Here is a 23815-nt window from a genome sequence, read left to right as displayed (position 1 = left end):
GTTATGCGTGTATAAACTAAAGTTTGGTCAAATCCGCCCTAAGAGTACGATATGTATTAGAAAATAAAGTATTTACTTTTAATTAATACAAATTTTCACATACGTTATACTATCTTGGAATTTTGTACAACGCATAAAACAACATTGGTATAAACACTAAGCGTGGTTAATCCTCTTAATGAGTGTAACGACTTCAGTTTTAGAACTCTAAGCATACGGTATTGGCCCTTCTGTATTTATTGTTTAGAGTCTAATTCCCTACGGATATCTTATAGTTTTTGTTGAGAGATTTTGGAAGGACGCTAGAATCCGTGACGAGTGGCTTGCGACATTTAATTCTTGGTGCAAAACGTAAGTTGACTCACAATAGATATTAATATTGTTTAGCCAATAATATGGCGAAACACCTAGGCTCTCCACAATGGATATGGAATCCGTACTACATTATGATGATTATCATATCAGCGTGTCCAGCGCTGAACATAGGCCTCCCCTATGAGGCAGGTTTTACTAGTAATTGCCATGCCGGGTAGGCGGTTTGGCAACCACAGTTAGCCTTTTTGCCATGCTTGGTAGGTGAGTTGGCAACCACTTTTAGTCTTTGATAATGTTTTAAGAGGGACGCTACAGCCAAATTCTCAAACATTTAGTGCCCTTTCTCACCTCTCACGACACCTACGGGAATGAAAGGCGCGGCCCATTGCACCCACCCGTATGCCGGGATCACACGGTAACTATACTGTTTATATAATATATATATATATATATATATATATATATATATATATATATATATATATATATATATATATATATATATATATATATATATATATATATATATATATATATATATATATATATATATATATATATATATATATATATATATATATATATATATATATATATATATATATATACACTTGCTATATTGGACTGAGAATAATAATATAGGCTACTTTTTGAACGACTCTAAAAAAGAACGAGTGTTTTTATTCTGATTAGAAAACAAGTCACGCAGACGAAACTATATAAAAAAAAAATAAGATCAAAATAAACATAAAAACGCGCCATTGAAAAACCGTCAATTCTTATCGATTTGTAAAGATACTCCATCTAAATATATTTGATCAATTCAAAATTGATACATAAGTATTCCGCTGAATCTAGTCACTTAAGATGTACCGAGTAGTTAACCATAAGCTGAGGAAGTGATGGCATCCTGTACTTGATGGGAATTTGAGCGCAGGATGCTGATAAGGCCGTTTCATATTATAAAAGTTAATTGAACGTATGGAAGTGGCAGCGACAATTTCGTAAAGAGAAATACAAAAATCACCAGCACAAAGTATGCAATTAGTCCTCAATCTATACGTTTGGCCTTTCTAACTATCAAATTTGGATTATCTTTGTTCAAATAGACTTGTTTACAAGCACTTTTAAATCGTTATACCTTTTTGTCTTTCGATACCCACGGAAAAGGAAGAGGTTGTCTATACCATGCCGGAACCATACTAAGGCGACTAAGGGGACCTATGGTCGAGGGATGGGCAGCAGCCTCCTTCTTAAAACATCACCAAAGCTTAATTGCGGTTGCCAACTCGGTTACTAAGCGTGGCAACTACTAGTAAAAGCTCCCAAGGGGGCGGCCTATATTTAGCAGTGGACAGCTAACGGCCGATATAATAGTGTCGAACACAGAACCTCGTCCTTTCTTGAAGTCGGTTAAAAATAGCGTAATATATAATGGAAATTTACAACCGATGTTCATTATTCCTATACTACATTTGATATTAATTACTTAATTGGCCATGAGACCAGCCCTCTTAGGGGTGGCTGACTACCATAAATTCATGGAAAATTGCGTCATTTGATATTTCATAAACGTCGTACGACCTTGACTTTCATAATTCCCCCATAACGCTATGTCATTCGATGAGTTAGTAGGTAAAACTGTATTTTTATTATTTTCATTTATAAATGACTCCCAAATGTATGAGGTTCTTAAAGCTTCTAATATTTTTTGCAGCCGTGTAATCGCGTGCGATTATGTTTCCAAGTCTGAACCGATATCTTTATTTATATAATTAACCTGTGAAAGTGAGTTTTCTTACTTGTTTGTTACATTATAGTATCTTAACGGCTTAAATTTACCAGGGGGAAATATAAATAAAAATCCATAATGTTTCAAAGTTGAGAATTATATTTCTGAAACAGGGATTTATTATATTATCATCCATTCTGTCCTACTATCCTTATTATTATAAATTACTAACTTCTTTTGTTTGTTTGTCTAATTATATTTTGTTTGTTACAAGCTCTAAGCTTCTCTATGACTCTATTCCCATGAAATTTGGTATATAGTGATATTTGACATGGACGACATAGGCTAGTATTATCGCTTTTGAGCGAACGAAGTCACGGGTAAAAATTAACATTACTACACTCATAAATGTTTTTTTTTACACCACTGAGGTAGCAAACAAGCATACGGCCCACCTGAAGGTTTAAAATATCTTTATTTAAATAGACTTGTTTCCAAGCATTTTTAAATCGTTATTTTTGTTTTAAATCCACTGCTGGGTTCGGAAACTTCTTATCTGCTAAGAAGAGTCCGTAAGTATGTGCCTTATGTGGTAAGCCTTTATTTAGGATTGGACAGTTAATAGCTGATACCGTGACTTTTTATATCATAAAAGGAGATGATTTACCAGAGGGAGACTTTGTACAAAAGTCGATTGCTTGGGTACCTCTGTCCTATTCGTGTTTCAACCGTGAAGCAGTTGTGTTTGCATGGCAGTGTTTCGGTTTGAAGGGTGGCATATGGCGTAAATTTACTGGGTACAGAGAAATAACACCTGAGTCCTCAGGAATGGCAACGCATGGGGGGTATCATGGGCGAAACAGTATACTCTGTTACGTCCATGGTACAGCTAATGTCAATATACGTTGTCATGTCGACTGCTATGTGGCCTCCCCCTGGACCATAGTGTGGGCACCAAGATGTATTCATCACGATTGGCTAACTGACCTGCCATTTCATTCTCACCTGTCATTTCAACTGATGCCCCACCAGTGTATACCGTTAGCGCAGACGGAGTTGTCATTCCTTCATTATCCATTAAAAAAAGTTACAAATATTGGAGGGAAGGGATTTTTAGTAATGCGGACTACCAGTCCCATTGCTAGCAATATACCTCATCAGATGGTTTCATCTGGAAACCATCCTGTTGAATTCCAGGTGTATACATTTTTTTTATACAACTTAGAATGGTAAACAAGCTGACGGCCCACCTGATGGCAAGTGGTAACCGTCGCCTATAGACATGAACAATAACAGATTATACTCTTTCGTAAATGATACTCTCCATGCGTTGCCATTCCTAAGGTCTAAGGTGTTATACCTCTGTACCCTATAAATTCACTGCCGTATCCTACCCTACAAAACGAAACACAGCCATGCAAACACAACTGCTTCATCGTAGAAACACGAATGGGACAGAGGTACCCAAGTAAACGACTTTTGTACAAAGTCTCCCTCTGGTGAGAACGTTGTCAGTACGTTTGTTTGTTGCTTTATTCCTAAACTCCTTGACCGATTTTGATGATTTTTTTATGTGTTTAACTAGATACTTTTATAGTTTAGAATCATAATTGAATTTGGTAGATGGCATTGCGATAGGGTGCGACTGTTGGGTCCCATATTTTAAATTTAAAAATATTTAAAAAATTGTGTCTGTAACACAATTGTGGGCCCGCGAGTCCCATCTTAGACCACATCATAATTTTCCATTAGGTGAGATTGTGATCAATTGTGGGACCCTCTGAATAGTATAAAAAAAGATACCATTGTATCACAAAATATAGACAAGCGCTGCCAAAAACGCGCAACGCCGAAGGACATTACTACCTATTGTGTACGAATAGTAGTACTAACTAGATTATGATCAAATAACGTAATGTCGAACACGCAGTTTTTCGTTGCCGCTAAGGTTTCTATTTCGACGCGTGGTCGCATTGTTAGCGGTGTGGAAAAAAGTATTTTTTTTTATCATCACCATAATCATCGTCATCATATCAGCCGTTATCTGTCCACTACTTAACATACGCCTCCTTCATAGACCATAAAGAACGGTCCTGAGTTATCTGCACACACTGATCTTTGCAATGCATTTGAAATTGTCACTCCATGTTCGATTCCTGAGAATATTTTTAAATGACGCTTTTTTATGGAGGACCCGTTAAAAAGGAATAGTAGTAGTACTTTAGTCCTCAGAATGGCAACGCGTGATGGGTATCATGGGCGATACAGTGTACTCCATTACGTCCACGGTGTTTTTTTTTTTTTTGTTGTTATTCTAAGTTGCGATCAAAATAAAGGAAAAAGCACATAGCACATAAAAAGAAAATAACGGCGACTGCAATTGAATTAAAAGACGTGATTCTGTGACAAGATATTTCATATTCAAATTAGATCGAAAATATTTTAATCAGAACAAAATACATATTTATATATATTTTTCGATTCAAAGTAATCATCACAATCGGTTCAGAATTAGTGTCTTAATTATGTACAAGGCACAAAAATAAATAGAATCTTGAAAGTGGCTTTAAAAAATAAAAGAAAATATGAGAACCTGGAAAATAATAATACACGTATACATAAAAATACATAAATATTAACAATAATAACTATATCCATGTCTACAGGCGACGGATACCACTTTCCATCTGGTGCCTCGTCAATATGTTTGCCATTTTAAGTATAATAAAAAAAGTAATTAATAAATGGTCTTGATAATTACTTTTTAAAATATTCTGATGCATTCCTGGTTCCTTGGGAAAAGTTACTCAGTTTCATATATTGCTAATAGTTGATTTCCGTTGGTTACACCAGTTTTATCTGTTGATAATGGCTGGAAATATTTTGATACATAGACTTTGACATAATTTTAAAATTACTGTTCTACATTACCTATTGTCTTGTCTTTTATTGTTCTAATATAAAAAAATACAATTCTCTCTGAATATATTTTTTCTTTCTAATAATCTAATAAATTATATATTTGACGATTTACAACACTATCTTTTGGGGGGAAGGATTGTTAATAATGGAGACTGAGAATCCTATTGCTCGCAATATAACCAGGTCTACCTCCTCGCCTCCTCGGTTCCCCCTGGAAATTATCATGATTAATTCCAGATGAATTCATCATGATGGACTAACTGGCCTGTTTTCATCCTCATCGATCACCCTTCACTGGTGCTTTGCCAGCGTATCCCGTTAGCGCAGGCGGGGTTACCAATCTATTTTCATTCAATAAAAAAACACTATCTTTTACAGAAAAAAATAATATCACTGAGTAAAGACAATATCGCTCACAGTGGGACCCATCTAGGAGCCTTGACTCAATTTACCACATATACAGCCACCGTTGTCTATTTTCAATGTTAATTACATAAAATCTGAGTTTTTTTTTAGTGCAAACCGCTTTTTGTCCTCATTTTAAGGTCAGGGGTACAACAGAAGTTCATTGTTTCGTTTGGGAATATTAAGAATATTGTTACTTACATATATTATATTAGGTAAGTATAATTACTTAATTGTTTGTCTGGTACATCAATAAATTAAAGTTAATAGACGATAATGGAATGGTTACTCCGCCTGTGTTAACAGTATATGCTGGCAAGGCACCAGTGAGGGATGATAGGTGACGATGAAAGGGCAGGTCAATTAGCCCATCGTGATTAATACGCCAGGAATTCAACACGATAGTTTCCAGGGGGAACCACGTGGAGGTCGACCTGATTAGTAACATTGCTAGCATTGGGGCTGTTAGACTCCATCGCTAACAATTCCTTTCCCCCCTATAACCTATTGTGATTAATACACCAGGAAGGATAATAGGTGAGGATGAAGCGGGTCAGTTAGCCCATCGTGACGAATTCAACAAGAATTGTTCACGATGGTTTCCAGGGGAGACCACGTGGAGGTCGACCTGACAGGGTATATTGTTAGCAATGGGACTGGTAGCCTGCGTTACTAATAATCCCTTCCCTCCTGAACGCGGGCGGTCTACCCTGTATGGATGCGGTCACTGGCTCATACTCGTGGTGTAAAATCGAAAAGGGAAAAGTCGAATAAAGGAGGGTCACTTTGTACAAAAGTCGATTGCTTGGGTACCTCTGTCCCATTCGTGTTTCAACTGTAAAGCAGTTGTATTTGCATGGCTGTGCTTCAGTTTGAAGGATGGGATATGGCGTGAATTTACTGGGTACGGTGGAATAACACCTGAGTCCTCAGGAATGGAAACGCATGGGGGTATCATGGGCGAAACAGTATACTCTGTTATGTCCATGGTACTGCTCATGTCCATAGGCGACGGTTACCACTTTCTATCAAGTGGGCCGTCAGCTTGTTTGCCATTCTAAGTTGTATAAACAAAAAAAAAAAGAAATATATGGTAAAGTAAGTGATAGTTAATAAAGTATATGTAAGTATGTTTTGCTTTTATAAGATTTTGTGCTAAGAAGACTCGTATGAAGAAAGGATTAATTCCTTTATGTCTTAAAAATTTTAACTCGACTTCAGAGAAACTACGATGGAAAATCAGAAAGCAGCTTGCAAAGCACACAAGGACACCGAACTGCTAAAATGTCCTGACTACTGAATCTAATCTTAAAATATGTTAAAGTCTACCTGTTTAACTGATGTGTCCCGTGAGTCGATCTTGGTTGTGAGTTCTCTGATGTCATTCTGCAGCTCCAGTAACCTCGCTTCGTACTCCCCTTGCGCTGTGTCCAACCGCCGTCGAAGCAGATGTTTTTCTTGCTCCAATTCCTAAAGAGGGAAAGAGACATCGTTACTTGTGCTTGCCATAGCAAATGCTGAATATTGATTATATTCACTATCCTTATCACGTCATATATTTATTATAATAATATTTTTTTCTCAAACATGCTTGGAAATGTGAGCATTATTTTGACAATCTTTTTCGAGATAAATCAAAATTGCCGTACTGGTCAGATACATGCGGGCAGCGGCCGGCAAAAGTTGTATAAAAATCCATATCTGTCTTGTTTTATGGCCAGATAAATTACTATGTAAACTCATATCTGTCCTGTAATTTAAAAATGGAATGACCTTTTACTTCGAAACATGGCTAACAAGGAGGTAACTAATAAAAGGTTTTATTTAAATTTCGAACTGGCTTGCAAATAGAAAGCTGTTTATTAAAAAAAAAACTACTAATTTGCTTGAAATGTGGTACAAAGGTCTTAAATGGTAACTGAGCTACACATTTCGCCTTATATAAAGACATGCAAATTTTGTCTTAGCACATGTTAGTTAGTATTTAGTGGCTAACATTTTAAAGTAAAAATTTATCAATTATGATTAAAGAATACAAGTATGTATTAGTTGTATTATACATTCAAATTTGACAATATTTGTGTCAATATTTGAGGTTATAAAGAAAATGGCGCGGTTTGAGGTTCACAGGCGGATTTATTTTTTATTTTTTTTCTGTTGTCTATATATAAGTGCATAGCTATCAGTAAAAGCTTTTTCTTTATTATCATCATTTTGAACGCTAAATGACGACTAATCTGAAAGTATTGTCATGAATTTATTGACATGATTCAACTGCTAGTGTGGCTAATGTTCGCGCCTTGACTTTGTTGTTTTTTTTTATTGTTTTTCTTTTATTGTTACTGGACACAGACAACCTGAATGTTTTGTCTGACAATGGACATTAGGTCTTAGGTATTGTTCGGTGTACATTACTTTCAGTAATTAAGGTTTCACAGTCTTTTGTTAATTTGGGATTAGATTAGTTTTAACCGACTTCAAAAAAGGGGCATGCTCTCAATTCGGTTCGGTTGTATTTTTTTTTTGTTATGTTTGTAACCTCATAAGTCCGTTATTTAAAACCCGAATTGGAAAAGTATTTCTTATTTGAATGGATATATTTTCAGATTGGTCTAATAAAAGTTTTATCAAAATCGGTTGAGAGGTTTAGTTTTTAAAACAAATTATTTGTTTCTCTTTTAATCAAAATAACTTTGTCACTATTAGAGTCGGTTTTTTTGTGAAACACAAACTTATCATTACTAAAATACATTTAAAATAAAAATAAAATAGACTTATTTATTTATATTATATAGAACTTGACGACGATTTGTCGAATATAGCAACAAGTCAAATCTTTTTTTATACAATTTAGAACCGCAAATTAGCTGACAGCCTAACTGATGGAAAGTGGCAACTGTCGCCTATAGACATGAGCAGTACCATGGACATAACAGAGTATTCTGTTTCGCCCATGATACCCCCCATGCGTTTTCACTCCCGAGAACTCAGGTGTTATTCCTCTATACCCTGTAAATTCACGCCATACCCCACCCATCAAACCGAAACACAGCCACGCAAACACAACTGCTTCACGGTAGAAACACGAATGTGACAGAGGTACCCAAGCAATTGACTTTTGTACAAAGTCTCCCTCTGAGAAAGTGAGACAACGGGATTTAGGCGATTAAATAAGTTGGGTACAAGTAGTATTTATTTTTATTTCATCAAATTACAAACCTCTAGGTAATTGTACAAAAAGAATTTCGTATTGTATTGCGCTCCGTGAAAAATTCGAGGCAAATTTCTATTTTAGTCAATTCTCGTCCGTGATTTTACGGATCATTATTCTATGCATTAATGTACGAGGACAAAAGCATTGAATGAATGCTGTACTGTATGGACATCGAAATACAATGATGGCTAGAACACTTGAGATACGTAAGTAGTAAGCGTAATCATAAGTGACAATTGTACTTTCTCTAGAACTTGAAATTATATTTATATATCTAATATATAAAATTCTCGTGTCACGGTGTTTGTTACCTAACTCCTCCGAAACGGCTTTACCGATATTTATGAAATTTTGTGCGCACATTGGGTAGGTCTGAGAATCGGCCAACATCTATTTTTCATACCCGTCAGTGATAAGGGTGACCCACCCCAAAATATTTTTTTTTACTTTTTTGACAATTTTTTTTATTTTTATTTTATTATAATTTAGCATTGAAAAATACATACAACTATAAATTTTCATCGTTTTACGATCAATCCCTGTATCTTAATCGCGATTTTTATATTTCGCAATAAGTGGTAAAACGACGTTTACGGGGTCAGCTAATAATATATAATAATGAAAAAAGGTTTTTCCAAGAAACTACAGGATGGGGTTCTTCAAAAAAGGAGTAAAGAGGTTTCTTCAGAGGTGACAACGCGCACGTAATCCCCCTGGTATTGCAGGCGTTCATAAGCTCCGGTAACCTACCAGGTACTATCAGGTGGGCCGCCACCTTATTTGCCACCTTAGTGGTATATATATATATATATATATTTATTTATATTTATTTATTTATTTAAGGAACACCAACAGCATATTGCATTATAACATATAGGTATAACATTATATATATATATATATATATATATATATATATATATATATATATATATATATATATATATATATATATATATATATATATATATATATATATGGCCCTCTCTTAATCACCTCTTACAACATACACGGGAAAAGAAAGGGTAGCATATTATATACGGGGACCTAAAAACTACGAGAGTTTTCACCTAACATACAGTTCGACTTACATTAAAAATTTATTATAACCTGTATAGTAGCTTAGTTTTTAGTTCACAATAACTAGTTTTGTCACAATTGAAGTGTGTTACTTTTGTGGGATACAAACTTTAATTATTTTTTTATTACTAGTAATAATAATAAAAAAAAGTTTTTTAATAACCGTATTGCGTACAGATAACTCGCCGCTCGTTAGTCTGTCATACGCATATTTCTCTAGAAACTAAATTCCTTCACATTGTGAATTTATCAAACCTTTGACATTAAAAACGTGTAACCTATGCTTTCTAAGCGCTGTTCAATTGCATTAAGACAATGGCAGGGAAATAGACAAGCGGAAACCGCTTTGTTCCGTGGCGGAACTGTTTTTGCTAATACAGCATTCAATTATTTTGTATCTGTGGCCAATTGATTTGCAGATAATTAGATACATAGATACCGCAGATTTTAGGGTCCGCAATGCCAATTCGTAATAAGAAATTGCATTTATGCGTGGTAGTTTTGCTAATGCAATATCTACATAGGTAATGTAAAACAATGCCACTCTATCACACTTATATCTAATTTTTCTTTTATTGCTTCTAAACTACGTGAAAAATTACTTTACTAATATTAAGACATCTGTTTACGGAAGTTTTACGGAAGGCCCGTATATACAATACATCCTAATAAAACTTTTGTATGGATGAAAGTACCGTAAGTTGGTGTGGGAATATGGTGTCTTTAGGAAGGTAATATAATTATAAATATATATATAAATAAGGGGTAAAGATATATATATTAAATATATTTTCAAAAGGTGTCTCGTGTAGAAAATGTAGGTAACATTTTATGTAGGTAGACAACCAACACAGCCGTGTGAAGTCAAGTCGTCAGTATAATAATTATAGAATAAAAACCATCGACAAACGACAAGATGTTTTGTAGAAGACATTAAATTAAAAATATTTATGTAATAATAATAACACGGAATATTGAGTACACATTGATTATTATTCGAAAATTTTGCAACAAGCAGTTTTTGTAATTTGCAAAGAAATACGAAGAGCTTTAAACGTCACCAAACTGATATGGAAATAACACGGCAATTAAACCCATAGTTTGTAAACGGAATTATCACAATTTGTTCAGAATTGACAATGTAATCGAGATTGTGATTATCTGAACATGCAATTGGACATAAAATTTAGATATTTCTTTTATCAGATGATTGGCGTTTCTACTATCAAACTGTAATATATTAATAAATCAGTTCGTTTCCATTTTAAACATCAGGTTTGCCAACATAACAAGAAAAGGAGAATTTTTGTGTAGATTGGTGAGATATTACTAACCGAATCGTTTTAGATAGCTTGTATGAAGTGCGCTCTCTTCTTCGTAGGTTACATACTCCGATTAATTACTACTATCGATGTATGCTTCACGGTATTTCATATAAGACAAAAAGTATTGGATTATCGTATTGTTAAATTATTAAAGTTGTAAATAATGTTTGCGCGTTTTACATCTGACCCCTTTAAAATATAAAAATTGTCCTATGCGAGATTGAACGAAACAATACAAATGACACGTGAAATAAATATAATAAAAATGCAATTGTTAATGGAAATTATAGACAATTCATTCGTTTAAATGCAATAAATAATAATTCCATTGTTCATGTCTCATACATTTATGAATAAGTATTTAATTTACGTACGTTTAAAGCAGACTCTTCAAACACCAGTCTGGATAAACGAACAATATACTTACTTAGGTAAAATACGTCATTCCCATTTATTTGTATGTATTGCACTTGTGTATATAAAATTCACGTCAACATTATTAAAAAAAAACACTCATTAAAATCCTACATCATTATACTTTCAGCTATTATCCGTCCACTGCTGGATATAGGCGCTGGATATAGGCTTCCCATAGACTGCCATAAGGAACGATCCTGAGCTACCTGCATCCACTGATTCCCTGCAATGCTTATTAAAGTCACCGACATAGTCCGATGGATAAGCAAGCTGAAGTGGCAATGGATTGGTCACATAGCTCGAGGAACCGATAACCGTTAATGAAGAAAGGTTCTGGAGTAGTGACCTCAAACGGACAAATGTAGTATAGGACGACCCCCTCACTAGATGGAGTGAGAACCTCTAATACATAGCCGGGAGTTAGTGGATGTAGGTGGCTCAGGATCAGTCCTTATGTCAGTCTATGGGGGAGGTCTATGTCTGAACATAGGCCTCCCCCATAGAAATTACTGACAATTTCGTGTTTCAACCGTGAAGCAGTTGTGTTTGCATAGCTGTGTTTCGGTTTGAAGGATGGAATATGGCGTGAATTTACAGGGTACAGAGGAATAACACCTGAGTCCTCAGGAATGGCAACGCATGGGCGGTATCATGGGCGAAACAGTATACTCTGTTATGTCCACAGTACTGCTCATGTCTATAGGCGACGGTTACCACTTTCCATCAGGTGGGCCGTCAGCTTGTTTGCCATTCTAAGTTGTATAAAAAAAAATGTAGTACCTGAGCCATATCACAGATTAAAAAAGTAATGGACACAAAAAAACTTTTGCAATTTAGATATTTGTACATAATGATTATTGCGTTTTTAATTAAATAATTAGTTTTAACAAGACATTAGAAATCACGGAAACAGGGTCGAGTTGAGAATGATTGTTTGAATCTATACTTATTGTTGTTCATAAGAAAGTATCAGTCTACATATTCTTACATTCGCATGGTTGTCAACTTTTTGAGTCATAGACTATGAACCCACACACGCTTTGCCATAGATAATAACAGTCATAACTAGGGCGTTTTCACAACTTTTGTCTATGGTTTGTTACTATTGCAGGTTTAGAATGTTACAATGACTTGTGGGGATTCTAGATTGATGGGTAAATTTTGCTTTCAGTGAAAGATTTATTTTCTCATAATATGATTATAGCATGCATGCGAGGTTAGCATTCACATTTATTTATTTGCTAGCTTTTATCCGCGACTTCATCCGCGTAGCTTGGATATGTTCACTGACTGAGACAGAAAGTCTTTGTCCTTCTCCATCTCATATATATATATATATATATATATATATATATATATCAAATTTGATAGTGATTGGATAAACCGTCAAGGTGCTATGAGGTAACAAATGAAGTAATAGATTTTCAAATTTATAATATTAGTAAGCAAAACTAGTTTTTTATTTTAATGGATCATAATGAAATGGTAACCCCACCCGCCCATCGTGACGAATTTAACAAGAATTGTTCACAATGGTTTCCGTGGAACCACGTGGAGGTCGACCTAATAAGGCATATTGCTAGCAACGGGGCTGTCAAACTCCATTGCTAGCAATCCCTTTTCCCCCTAGCAAAGCTAGTTATTTTGATAGAATAACTAAACTGCTGAATTGATTTTGATAAAATTTCTATTAGTCCAATCTGTGTAAGAATATCGTTTCAGATAAAAAAGAAATATCACTTTACAATTGACACAGTTATTGGATTATAAACATATAAAAAAATACAATCGAATTGAGTACCTCCTACTTTTTAAAGTCGGTTAAAAAGTAAAAGTAACAGAAAACCTTAATGTAATTATTAACACTTCGAGTAGTACAATAGGTCCTAATCTCGATCAACATTAGCGTCCTTCCAAGCCACGGTAGATCACCGACCGGCGATTAGGATGCGCAAGAGTGGCACAACAATGCTCAAGGGCTGTCACGAGTTTATACATCGCTTAATGTCGTACAGGGACGTATTCAAACTATTTTTATTTTTTTTTATAAATAGAGTTTAAATTAAGATAACCTTAGGCTTAAGTCTACTGAGCAGAAAGAGACCAAAGATCTCTAAAATAACATTATAAAAAGAAAAACAATATTCTTATACTTAAACGATTTTACAAAATTACTTATAAAAAGCTACTTTATCACCAAGTAACAGGAGCTGTATTTTATTCAAAAAGAACTATGCAATGTCAGAGCGCATCGCTATTATTATATATACTCATATGATTTTTCCGATTTTAAAAAGCACTTCTCAATTCTATAATCGCATCTTAAAAATCAAAAGTGCTACGTTTCTCTATTTCAACTTGTATGTGTTGTGCAAAATTTCACGACTATTTGTTGAGCCGAGCTATAATAAAGAAATAGATAAACACTTTGAGATTATAATATTTATAAAGATTTTTAATAACCCGATCTTTCGGCGCAACATCTATACATAGATTTTGCATTTAATTCACTACTTTACATAAAAAAATCATATATATATATATATATATATATATATATATATATATATATATATATATATATATATATATATATATATATATATAATATATATATACACACACACACACACACATACATATATCTATATATGTATCTACATAAGCGTGACGGTTACGTGAATGTATTTTTTGCCCCATCCCGAAAAGTGCCTAACATAGCCTAAAGAATTTTTCACTTCAAAAATTTATATTATTTAAATATTCTTTCCATCTTATTATTATCTGAATAACGATTATTATTTATTATGTCATGAGAATCATAATCCTCGTGGCATCATGATCAGTTGTCACTTTTGAGAACAGTATCGATTTACGATCTTATATAAAGTCTCGATTTTAAATCCCCTGGGAATTAAGCAGTCCGTCCCTGCGTTCATACCGGCTGCACATCGCTCCGTTCGAATAATTTGACTATAAGTACGGCACACATGGGCACCAATCTAGTACCGTCCTGCTCACCTCACTTTCACTTCGTATGTGCGCTATGAATACTTTCTTTGTGTACGTTTTTATATTAGGATTATATATTTATAATATATTAGGTTTCTGCCCGCCACTTTGTACACATGGACAGACAGGCAGACAGACAAAATTAATAATCATTTAATTTCTATTGCTGAAATAAAAACCGTGTTACCTAAAAAATGTTACCTCTTTTATGTATATTTCTTTTTTTTTTTGTGGTTTATGTATTCTTTTTGTACATAGCAGACAGACAGATGTACAATAAATTGTACATCTGTCTGTCTGCTCTTACTAAGAAAAATTGATACGGGCGTGGGGGGGGGGGGGGGCGTTTGGCTTTTTTACTAATTTTATTCGTATTCAAGCTGACGGTCCACCTGATGGAAAGTGGTAACCGTCGCCTATAGATATGAGCAGTACCATGGACATAACAGAGTATACTGTTTCGCCCATGATACCCCCCGTGCGTTACCACTCCTGAGGACTCAGGTGTTATTCCTCTGTACCCTGTAAATTCACGCCATATCCCACCCATCAAACTGAAACACAGCTACGCAAACACAACTGCTTCACGGTAGAAACACGAATGTGACAGAGGTACCCAAGCAATCGACTTTTGTACAAAGTCTCTGTAACAATTAAAAAAAAAAAACTAAGTTAACTTCACGTTAAGTTCTATTGGAACGAATTACAGTGCGGTTTTTTAATATGTGAGAGGATAGTCGCATTACAGTGGCATTGCTCCGTCATTTTATCTCAAAGCCATCTCAACATCGGAGTCAAGGTAGTGCGCTAAATTAATCAGGAAATGCCAACCATAATTTTGGTTGTCTAAGTTAAAAATTAACCATACTAGCTCTATAAACGACATTAGAGTTTTATTTTTTATGCAACTTAGAATGGCGAACAAGCTGAGAGCCCACCTGATGGAAAGTGATAACCGTCGCCTAAAGGGAGGAAAGGGATTGTTAGTAATGGAGACTGAGAATCCCATTGCTAGCAATATACCCAACCAGGTCGCCCTTCTCGCGGTTCTCCCTGGAAACTATCATGGTTAATTCCTGATGAATTCATCATGATGGGCTAATTGGCCTGTTTTCATTCTCATCTATGACCCTACACTGGTGCTCCGCCAGCGTATCCCGTTAGCGCAGGCGGGGTTACCATACCATTTTCACCCATCAAAAAAGATACCGTCGCCTATAGACATGAACAGTACCATGTAGTCCACATTAATTATTTAATTCCAGGTATATTAGTTACGATGGACTAACTGACCTGTCTTCTCATTCTCACCTATCATCCATTACTGGTGCCCCGCCAGCGTAATCCGCTAGTGCAGGCGGGGTTATAATTCCGTTATCATCTATTAAAAAAATCCTTTTCCGACCTCATAAATATTTATTATAAGGTATTATTTTAGCCGTTAACTGTCCAGTTCCAAAAGTCTTTCCCATAAGGGGAATGTTACTAATAGTTGCCAAGCTTGAAGGGCGAATTGGCAATCGTAGTTAGGCTTTTAGAGATGTTTTCAGAGGGACGCTACTGCCTATCCTTCGCCCTCCCTTAGTCGTCTCTTACGACGCGAAAGGAAGGGGTGGCCTATTCTATGCTGGAACCACACTAATAATTCTTCTATCCTTTTTAACGATTTCCAGCATTTGAAACGATGTCCTGACCCATTCAAATACGTGGCAAATCCCGCGAATTACTGCTATGCATGAATGCTAAGTAATATAATTAAATGCATACCACTTTCGTGTAATGTAGGTAAAAAATTCACGTCCTACATTTTGTTGCTAGAATTAAGGCTATGCAGTGATTACATCTGACGATAAAACACAGTTTAACGTGATGAGAGAATGGCGGTGAATGTTGAATAAATCATGTCTTTAGTCATATGTTTATTTTTTAAACGAATTCTGAAAGCAGGCGGTACTTAATTTATATTTTAATATATTACATAGACGACTGCACTGTTAATTAAGTTCTGAATTTTAAAAAAATATGCAAAATTTTAGTAAAATGAATTTCTTGGAGTATAAAGAAATTGGCTTGGACTTCATCATTAAAGCCATTAAAAAATTTATATTTGGGTAGAAATAAAAAATCACAACTGGCAACTCCGGAATTAATCTCGTGTAAAAAAAAGACGTTTAAAAGGATTTGTATCCAGAGCCGTAAAATATAACACAAACATTTAAAAAAAATCCCGTGTTAGTACCATTCTAATTTTGTAATGATTGAATCTGACAGGAATATACACGAGACGTTACGAAACAAAAACTTCTTGTTGTGAAGTGAAATCTAGATGTAAATCCACTAATATTTAGTAAATAAAAAATCGTTCACTCATTCATTCATTCGTTCAAAAACCCGATTAAGCGTTCTAAATTCAAATATGTTCAATGTACAAAAAATCATCAGTGTGTTTTGATAGGTCTGAAGGTACTTTTTTTTTTAAATTAAGTGAGATACACACATATCTGTCACGCCCGTCTCCCATTAAGTAAATAAATAAAATAAGTAAATTATATTAAGTTATTCAAATTTAATGAATAATTACAAACCCTCAACCGATCAACCTGGGGGGAAGGGATTGTTAGCAATGGAGTTTGACAGCCCCATTGCTAGCAATATGCCCTATCAGGTCAACCTCCACGGGGTTCCCTTGGAAACCATCGTGAACAATTCTCATTGAATTCGTCACAATGAGCTAACTGACCTGTTTTATCCTCACCTATCATCCTTCACTGGTGCTCTATCAGCGTATACCGATAGCGCGGGTGGAGTTCCTATTTCATTATCACCTATAAAAAAACCGATCAACCTATCTCTATGGAAGAGAAGGAACTGAAACTTCTACCCAGTGGATTTATTTGTATGCCTGTGAGCTCTCTAACACATTTACCCACGCAAAGCCAGTACGAATAAACTAGTTAAGTATAAATCGCGCAATACGAGTAAATCTCGTGATTTGTTTGCAAAAGGGTCGTATAAATCACTTGGGCAACGACTTCCGCAAAAACTAACCATTGTTTTGTTTCGAAATGCGCAGGCGCAATGTAAACGAAAAACGGTTTTCCAACAATGTGTGAGAATTCCCGCCGGTACTATTAAAGGTTGCCATTACCACTTAAATATAAATTTAACTTATAAATATTTATTTGGGTAAACGTATTACGCTTGGCTGGTGCATTGGCAACCAATACAGAATATAGGCCTTCCCCAGAAGGGGATTTTTGCCAGTAGTTGCCACGCTAGGCAGGTGGATTGGCAACCACTGCAGAACATAGACCTTCCCCAGAAGAGGAGTTTTGTCAGTAGCTGCCACGTTTGGCAGGTGGATTGGCAACAGCATTTAGTCTTTGTTGATGTTTTAAGAGATGCTGCCCATCCCTCGCCGTCCCTTAGTTGATATTGATTAATAATTGAGATAAGGGTAGGTAGATGATGAGGTTAACAATGTAATTTTTGTGTACAATAAAGTATAAATAAATAAATTTAAGAAATACATAATTTTCCCGTCTGTTCATTGAATGGGTTTGGCTATCTCTTAAAAGGATGCTGATCATTTTTTGCACACATGCTGTATATAGCGGTACGTGTAGATTTAAACACTTATAAAAGATTATATAAAGCGTTATCTCACGATATTCTCATTTTCCATGAATTACTCATGCTCAGGTACTTAATATGAGAATTATACGATCTAACGACATAAAAAAAGGTAATAAATCAAGGAAACAATCGAACACAATGAGTGATGTGTACGATCGGCTTGTAATTGTTTTTTTAATTAAAAAAAATGCTCTTTATAAATGGGTTAGTACCTGTTTACCTGTTCCAATAGTAATTCCGTATATATACATTTCTGTGTGGTCCCGGCGTAGAATAGGCCACCACTTCCTTTCTCGTGGGTGTCGTAAGAGAGGGCGAGGTATGGGCAGCAGCGTACCTCTTAAAACATCTCCAAAGCCTAACTGCGGTTGCCAATATGCCTGCCAAGTGTGGTAACTACTGGTAATACCCCCTAAGGGGGAAGGCTTATGTTCAGTGGTAGATAGTTAAAGGCTGATATAATGATGGTATGATGATTCCTTAGGGAAAAACATTTACCAGCTACACTGGTATAACACTATCTTAAAAGGATAGTAATGAGAATTCTGTTACTTGAAGTTTCATAACAAAAAAATACAGACCAACTAAAATACAGATAAAGCTTATTCAAATAAGAGTTATTTGTTCTACTCTATTTATTCTCTGTCTGCATTTAAACGGATTAAGTATTTTACAGATCTATGTAAACAAAAGAAATAAATCTAAATTAAATTTGATTAGCTAATAGGTCCAACTAGTGGTGTGCCAAGTCGACTTTTGATATTCAAGAATTATAATATTGCTCAAAAACTAATCAAACCTTGACTCGAGTTTCGAATACGAATAATTTTCGAGTAATTCTTTGTGTACTTCATCAGACTCGAAATTATTTTTGAATGGATTTCTGAAGTTTGGTTACAGAATATATTTTTTTTATGCAACTTAAAATGGGCAAAGAAGCTGACGGCCCACCGGATGGAAAGTGGTAACCGTTTATAAATATTTAGTCATTGTTATTGAAATTATAGAAAAATAATTAGACGGCAAAACAGATTTATAAATACTTACGATAAACAAGTGAGTAGTATTCGAGTACCGCAATTAATCGAAACCTATATTAGTATATATATATATATATATATATATATATATATATATATATAAAGGATTTTATGAGATTTTATGAAATTTCTATGTTTGTCTTTTTCATCAATTGCTTGACTTCATCCAAAAGTCTTTTTAGCGGGAGTACGGCACTTTGCGGCTCATCGTATCATCTCACGCTGCGGGCTGCAGCTCGCAGAGCTCGTGAAAACATTGGTGAAAGTATATATGTATATACACACATATTTTATTTATAATATTGTACAATAATACTGTATTCGATATATCGTGCATCCAAATTCTTTATACTGAATACTGGACTAGTTCAGTACTTTTTAAGTATACGAATGAATACTCGATTTAGCTTAACTCAGCACATCACTAGAACAGACTCATTGCTCTGAGTCACTCGCGTATCCTTTTAAAATGGCAGCCAAGGATATCAAGAGCATACGTGACATATTTGCGTAATAATGCACATTACCAGAGGGAGACTTTGTACAAAAGTCGATTGCTTTAACAGTCCCATTCGTGTTTCAACCGTGAAGCAGTTGTGTTTGCATGGCTGTGTTTCGGTTTGAAGGGTGATATTGAATTTACTGGGTACAGAGGAATAACACCTGAGTCCTCAGGAATGGCAACGCATATCATGGGCGAAACATATAATGTCCATGGTACTGCTCATGATAGGCATATTTCCATCAGGTGGGCCGTCATTTTGTTTGCCATTCTAAGTTCTATTATGTACTATTAACAGTTTGGCAATATCATGATTACTTTGAATTAATTTTTACAGTACACTATTAACATAAAATGTGTTTAGAACATATTTCTACTAGCGACACGCCCCGGCTACGCACGGGTGCAATACTGATAGCTGATAAGGTGTACAATACTGTTGTACATTATTTTGTCTCTTGGGGTTCAGTCAGCGTTTGCAATGTAAGCGCAAAAATGTGTTTACGACATCACATTAGAAATCTCTAAAATTATTAGTGTTTCTCTACAATATTATGCATGTATTATACATATAAACCTTCCTCTTGAATCACTCTATCTATTAAAAAAAACCGCTTCAAAATCCGTTGTGTAGTTTTAAAGATTTAAGCATACATAGGGACGGACAGACAGCGACAGCGACTTTGTTTTATACTATTTAGTGATGTTGAGTGTTACCACGTATTTTTTATCACATTTTATTTCTACATATTCAAATGTCTTCAAAAATCTAACGTGTCTCTCTTCACATGTTTTGTGATGATTTGTGATCACTGTTTCTTTGAGGGGTAAATTATTTTTGTTTTATATTACCAAATTCGATGATATATAGATAAATAAAAAACGTCTTTTTATTTCAGTTGATTTAAAAAAGGACGGACGTACGAAAAGAAATGCAACCGAGCGTCACATTTCCTAGTGTGTGCTATGTATATATATGCATGTTATATGTGTATGTATATGTAGTATATATTGTTATAATAAGTAGTCTAATAAACAATATGTACACCAGTATGTATAATACCAGTCTCCAGAGGGAGACTTTGTACAAAAGTCGATTGCTTGGGTACCTCTGTCCCATTCATGTTTCAACCGTGAAGTAGTTGTGTTTGCATGGCTGTGTTTCGGTTTGAAGGGTGGGATATGGCAGTGAATTTACAGGGTACAGAGGAATAACATCTGAGTCCTCAGGAATGGCGACGCATGGGGGGTATCATGGGCGAAACAGTATACTCTGTTATGTCCATGGTACTGCTCATGTCTTTAGGCGACGGTTACCACTTTCCATCAGGTGGGCCGTCAGCTTGTTTGCCATTCTAAGATGTATAAAAAAAAATTATTTCATGTTTTTATGCATTATACATAAAAATTATTAATTCACTGTTACGCCACCTACCCACTTCTATCTGTTCTCCTATAACCAAAGGTTGTCTGTAAGAGATTGCCCTAGCGATAAGACCGCCTTTTGTACCTTTATATGTATATTTTAATCTGTACTTCTTGCTACTGTATTTTAGTTTAATTGTTTATATGCTATTGTTTATTTTTATGTTTTTGGTGTAATAAATAATAAATAAACTCCATCTGTTATAAATTGTTTTGAAAAGATTTTATTTATCTGAAAGGATATACTCGTACTTGGAGATAGGTCGCATAGAAATTTTATCATAATCGGTTCAACAGTTTAGTTTTTAAATTAAAATAGCTAATTTTACTACAATAAAGTTACCATTTGTACAAAAGTCAATTGTGAAGCAGTTGTGTTTGTATGGCTGTGTTTCGGTTTGAAGGGTGAGATATGGCGTGAATTTACAGGGTACAGAGGAATAACACCAGAGTCCTCATTGCAACGCATGGGGGGTATCATGGGCGAAACAGTATACTCTGTTATGTCCATGGTAAATAGGCGACGGTTACCACTTTCCATCAGGTGGGCCGTCAGCTTGTTTGTCATTCTAAGTAGTATAAAAAAAAAGTTACTTATTTTTGAATAATACAATCATTTGAATAATTAAATTAAGTCAAATTCACCTTTAAGTACATTATCTATACTTATAATAAATCTGTAGAGAGGTCAATTCTGTACATGAAATATATTTCCAAAATAACTATTAGGCGGTGATTAGTGATCGATACTGATGCCAAAAATGCAATCAGCAAAATTTTTGTCAGTCTGTCTGTATGTATGTTCGTTATAGAAACAAAAACTACTCGACGGATTTTAACGAAACTTGGTACAATTATTCTACATACTCTTGGGCAGGTTACAGTGTACTTTTCATCACGCTACGATTAATAGGAGCAGAGCAGTGAAGGGAAATGTTAGGAAAACGGGAGAAGTGACTCAATTTTTAAGCTTCCGTCGCATGTGCAGCCTTAATGGCCACTTTTTAAAATGTAAAAATGTCCACCTGTGCGACGCCGGGACGGGCCGCTAGTAGGAAATAAAGATCGTCACCATTACATAATTAATTAATTAATACAAATAAATATGTTTATTTCATCGACATGTCACTTGTTTCATTTAAATTACCAAGTATTTCATAATAACAAATGTAATGCAACGAAAATTAGCAAACTGGTTGTGTATTTAAAATTACATGCAACTTTGACCTCTCGCGTCTAATGCACTCGATGGCAATGAATTTATTTTAACGTTTCGTAAAATTACCTTCTTATTTTTAAATGTTTGTAATTATAAAATATCAGGGGAAGATTTTGTTAGTAATCGGATCAAACGATTCTATTTTTTTATGGACGATAATGGAATGGTAACCCCGCCCGCGCTATCGGTATACACAGGCGGGGCACCAGTGAGTGTGAAAAGGTGAGGAGGAAAAGACAGGTCAGTTAGCTCATTGTAAAGAATATACTTGGAATTCAGCACGATGGTTTCCAGGGGAGATCAAGTGGAGGTCGACCTGGTTGGGTAGATATATTGCTAGCAATGGGGCCTTTAGTCTTCATTATTAACAATCCCTCCCCCTCTAAACACGACGGTTTCCAGGGGGGACTACTTGGAAGTCAACTTGATAGGGTATATTGCTAGCAATAGGACTAGTAGTAATAGGACACTAGGACTATATAACAATAGGACTAATAGTAGCCTGGCTTACTAATAATTCCTCCCCCGCCTCCCCTAGTCCTCCTGGTTAAGCTGTTAAGGCGCCATAAGGTAAGAAACAAAGTCATTTTCACATTTATAATATTAGTAAAGGTGTTTTTTTTTTTACTTGTTTGTGTGTGCGTATGTTTTTTTATGTTTGTAAAAAGCACTAGTTTGCAATAGATATCAAAAATTATAATATGACACCCTTACGCTTTCATTATTTGTATGTTTATTTTATTATCATTACATCTGCCGTTAGTGAACATAGACCTGCCCTATTAGGGGGGTTATCGTTGCCACGCTTGGCAGGCGAGTTAGCAACAGCAATTAGGCTTTATTGATGTTTTGAAAAGAAACCGTTGCCTATCCCTCGACCTTAAATTCCCTTAGTCACCACTTACGGCACCCACGGGAAAGGAAGTTGTGGTCCATTCTATTCGACCACAGGGCAATTTTTATGTTTACATTTACATATATATTATATATATATATATATATATATATATATATATATATATATATATATATATATATATGACATTATAAATTCTAGATTTATAGGCAACTTTTCTTTATTAATTAAATTTATTAAATGTATTGTACATCATTTGATAAATACAAAGTAGACGCAGTGATTGTAAAATAATGCTACCTAGTATATAGCAAGAGTCACGATTATTAGATGTACATAAAACTAAACTTCTAGTGTGGAGTTCCGTATTTATTTAACGGATTTTTAAAAAAAGATATTTTTTATGCAACTGAGATTGGCAAACAAGCTGACGTGGGCCGTTGACAAATAAATTATACGTCTGTTTGTCAGCTCTTATTAAGAAAAATTTATATGAGCGTGGGGGAGGGGGGTGTTTGGCGTTTTTACTAATTTTATTCGTATTCCCGTTTTTTTTTTTATACAACTTAGAATGGCAAACAAGCTGACGGCCCACCTGATGGAAAGTGGTAACCATCGCCTAAAGACATGAGCAGTACCATAAACGTAACAGAATATACTGTTTCGCCCATGATACCCCCCAAAAAGAGCAATTTCTCAATTCGAAATTTCGAAA

At 35.0% G+C, this 23815-nt stretch overlaps 1 protein-coding gene across 1 annotated transcript in view; it reads right to left on the bottom strand.

Moving 5' to 3' along the window:
• The window catches only part of LOC113515232 (bicaudal D-related protein homolog), a 151249-nt gene that overhangs the window by 37989 nt on the left and 89445 nt on the right, over positions 1–23815 (bottom strand). The window contains exon 2 of the mRNA XM_052896133.1: positions 6704–6844. Within this exon, the coding sequence (XP_052752093.1) occupies positions 6704–6844 (141 nt within the window). The remainder of the gene's footprint in view (positions 1–6703; positions 6845–23815) is intronic.

The sequence above is a fragment of the Galleria mellonella genome, unplaced genomic scaffold, assembly GCF_026898425.1.
Source record: "Galleria mellonella isolate WM207_F2 unplaced genomic scaffold, CSIRO_AGI_GalMel_v1 utg312, whole genome shotgun sequence".
NCBI classification, from domain to species: Eukaryota; Metazoa; Arthropoda; class Insecta; order Lepidoptera; family Pyralidae; genus Galleria; species Galleria mellonella.
Note: the sequence above shows the minus strand (reverse complement) of the source record. Positions and strands in the feature narration are given on the sequence as shown.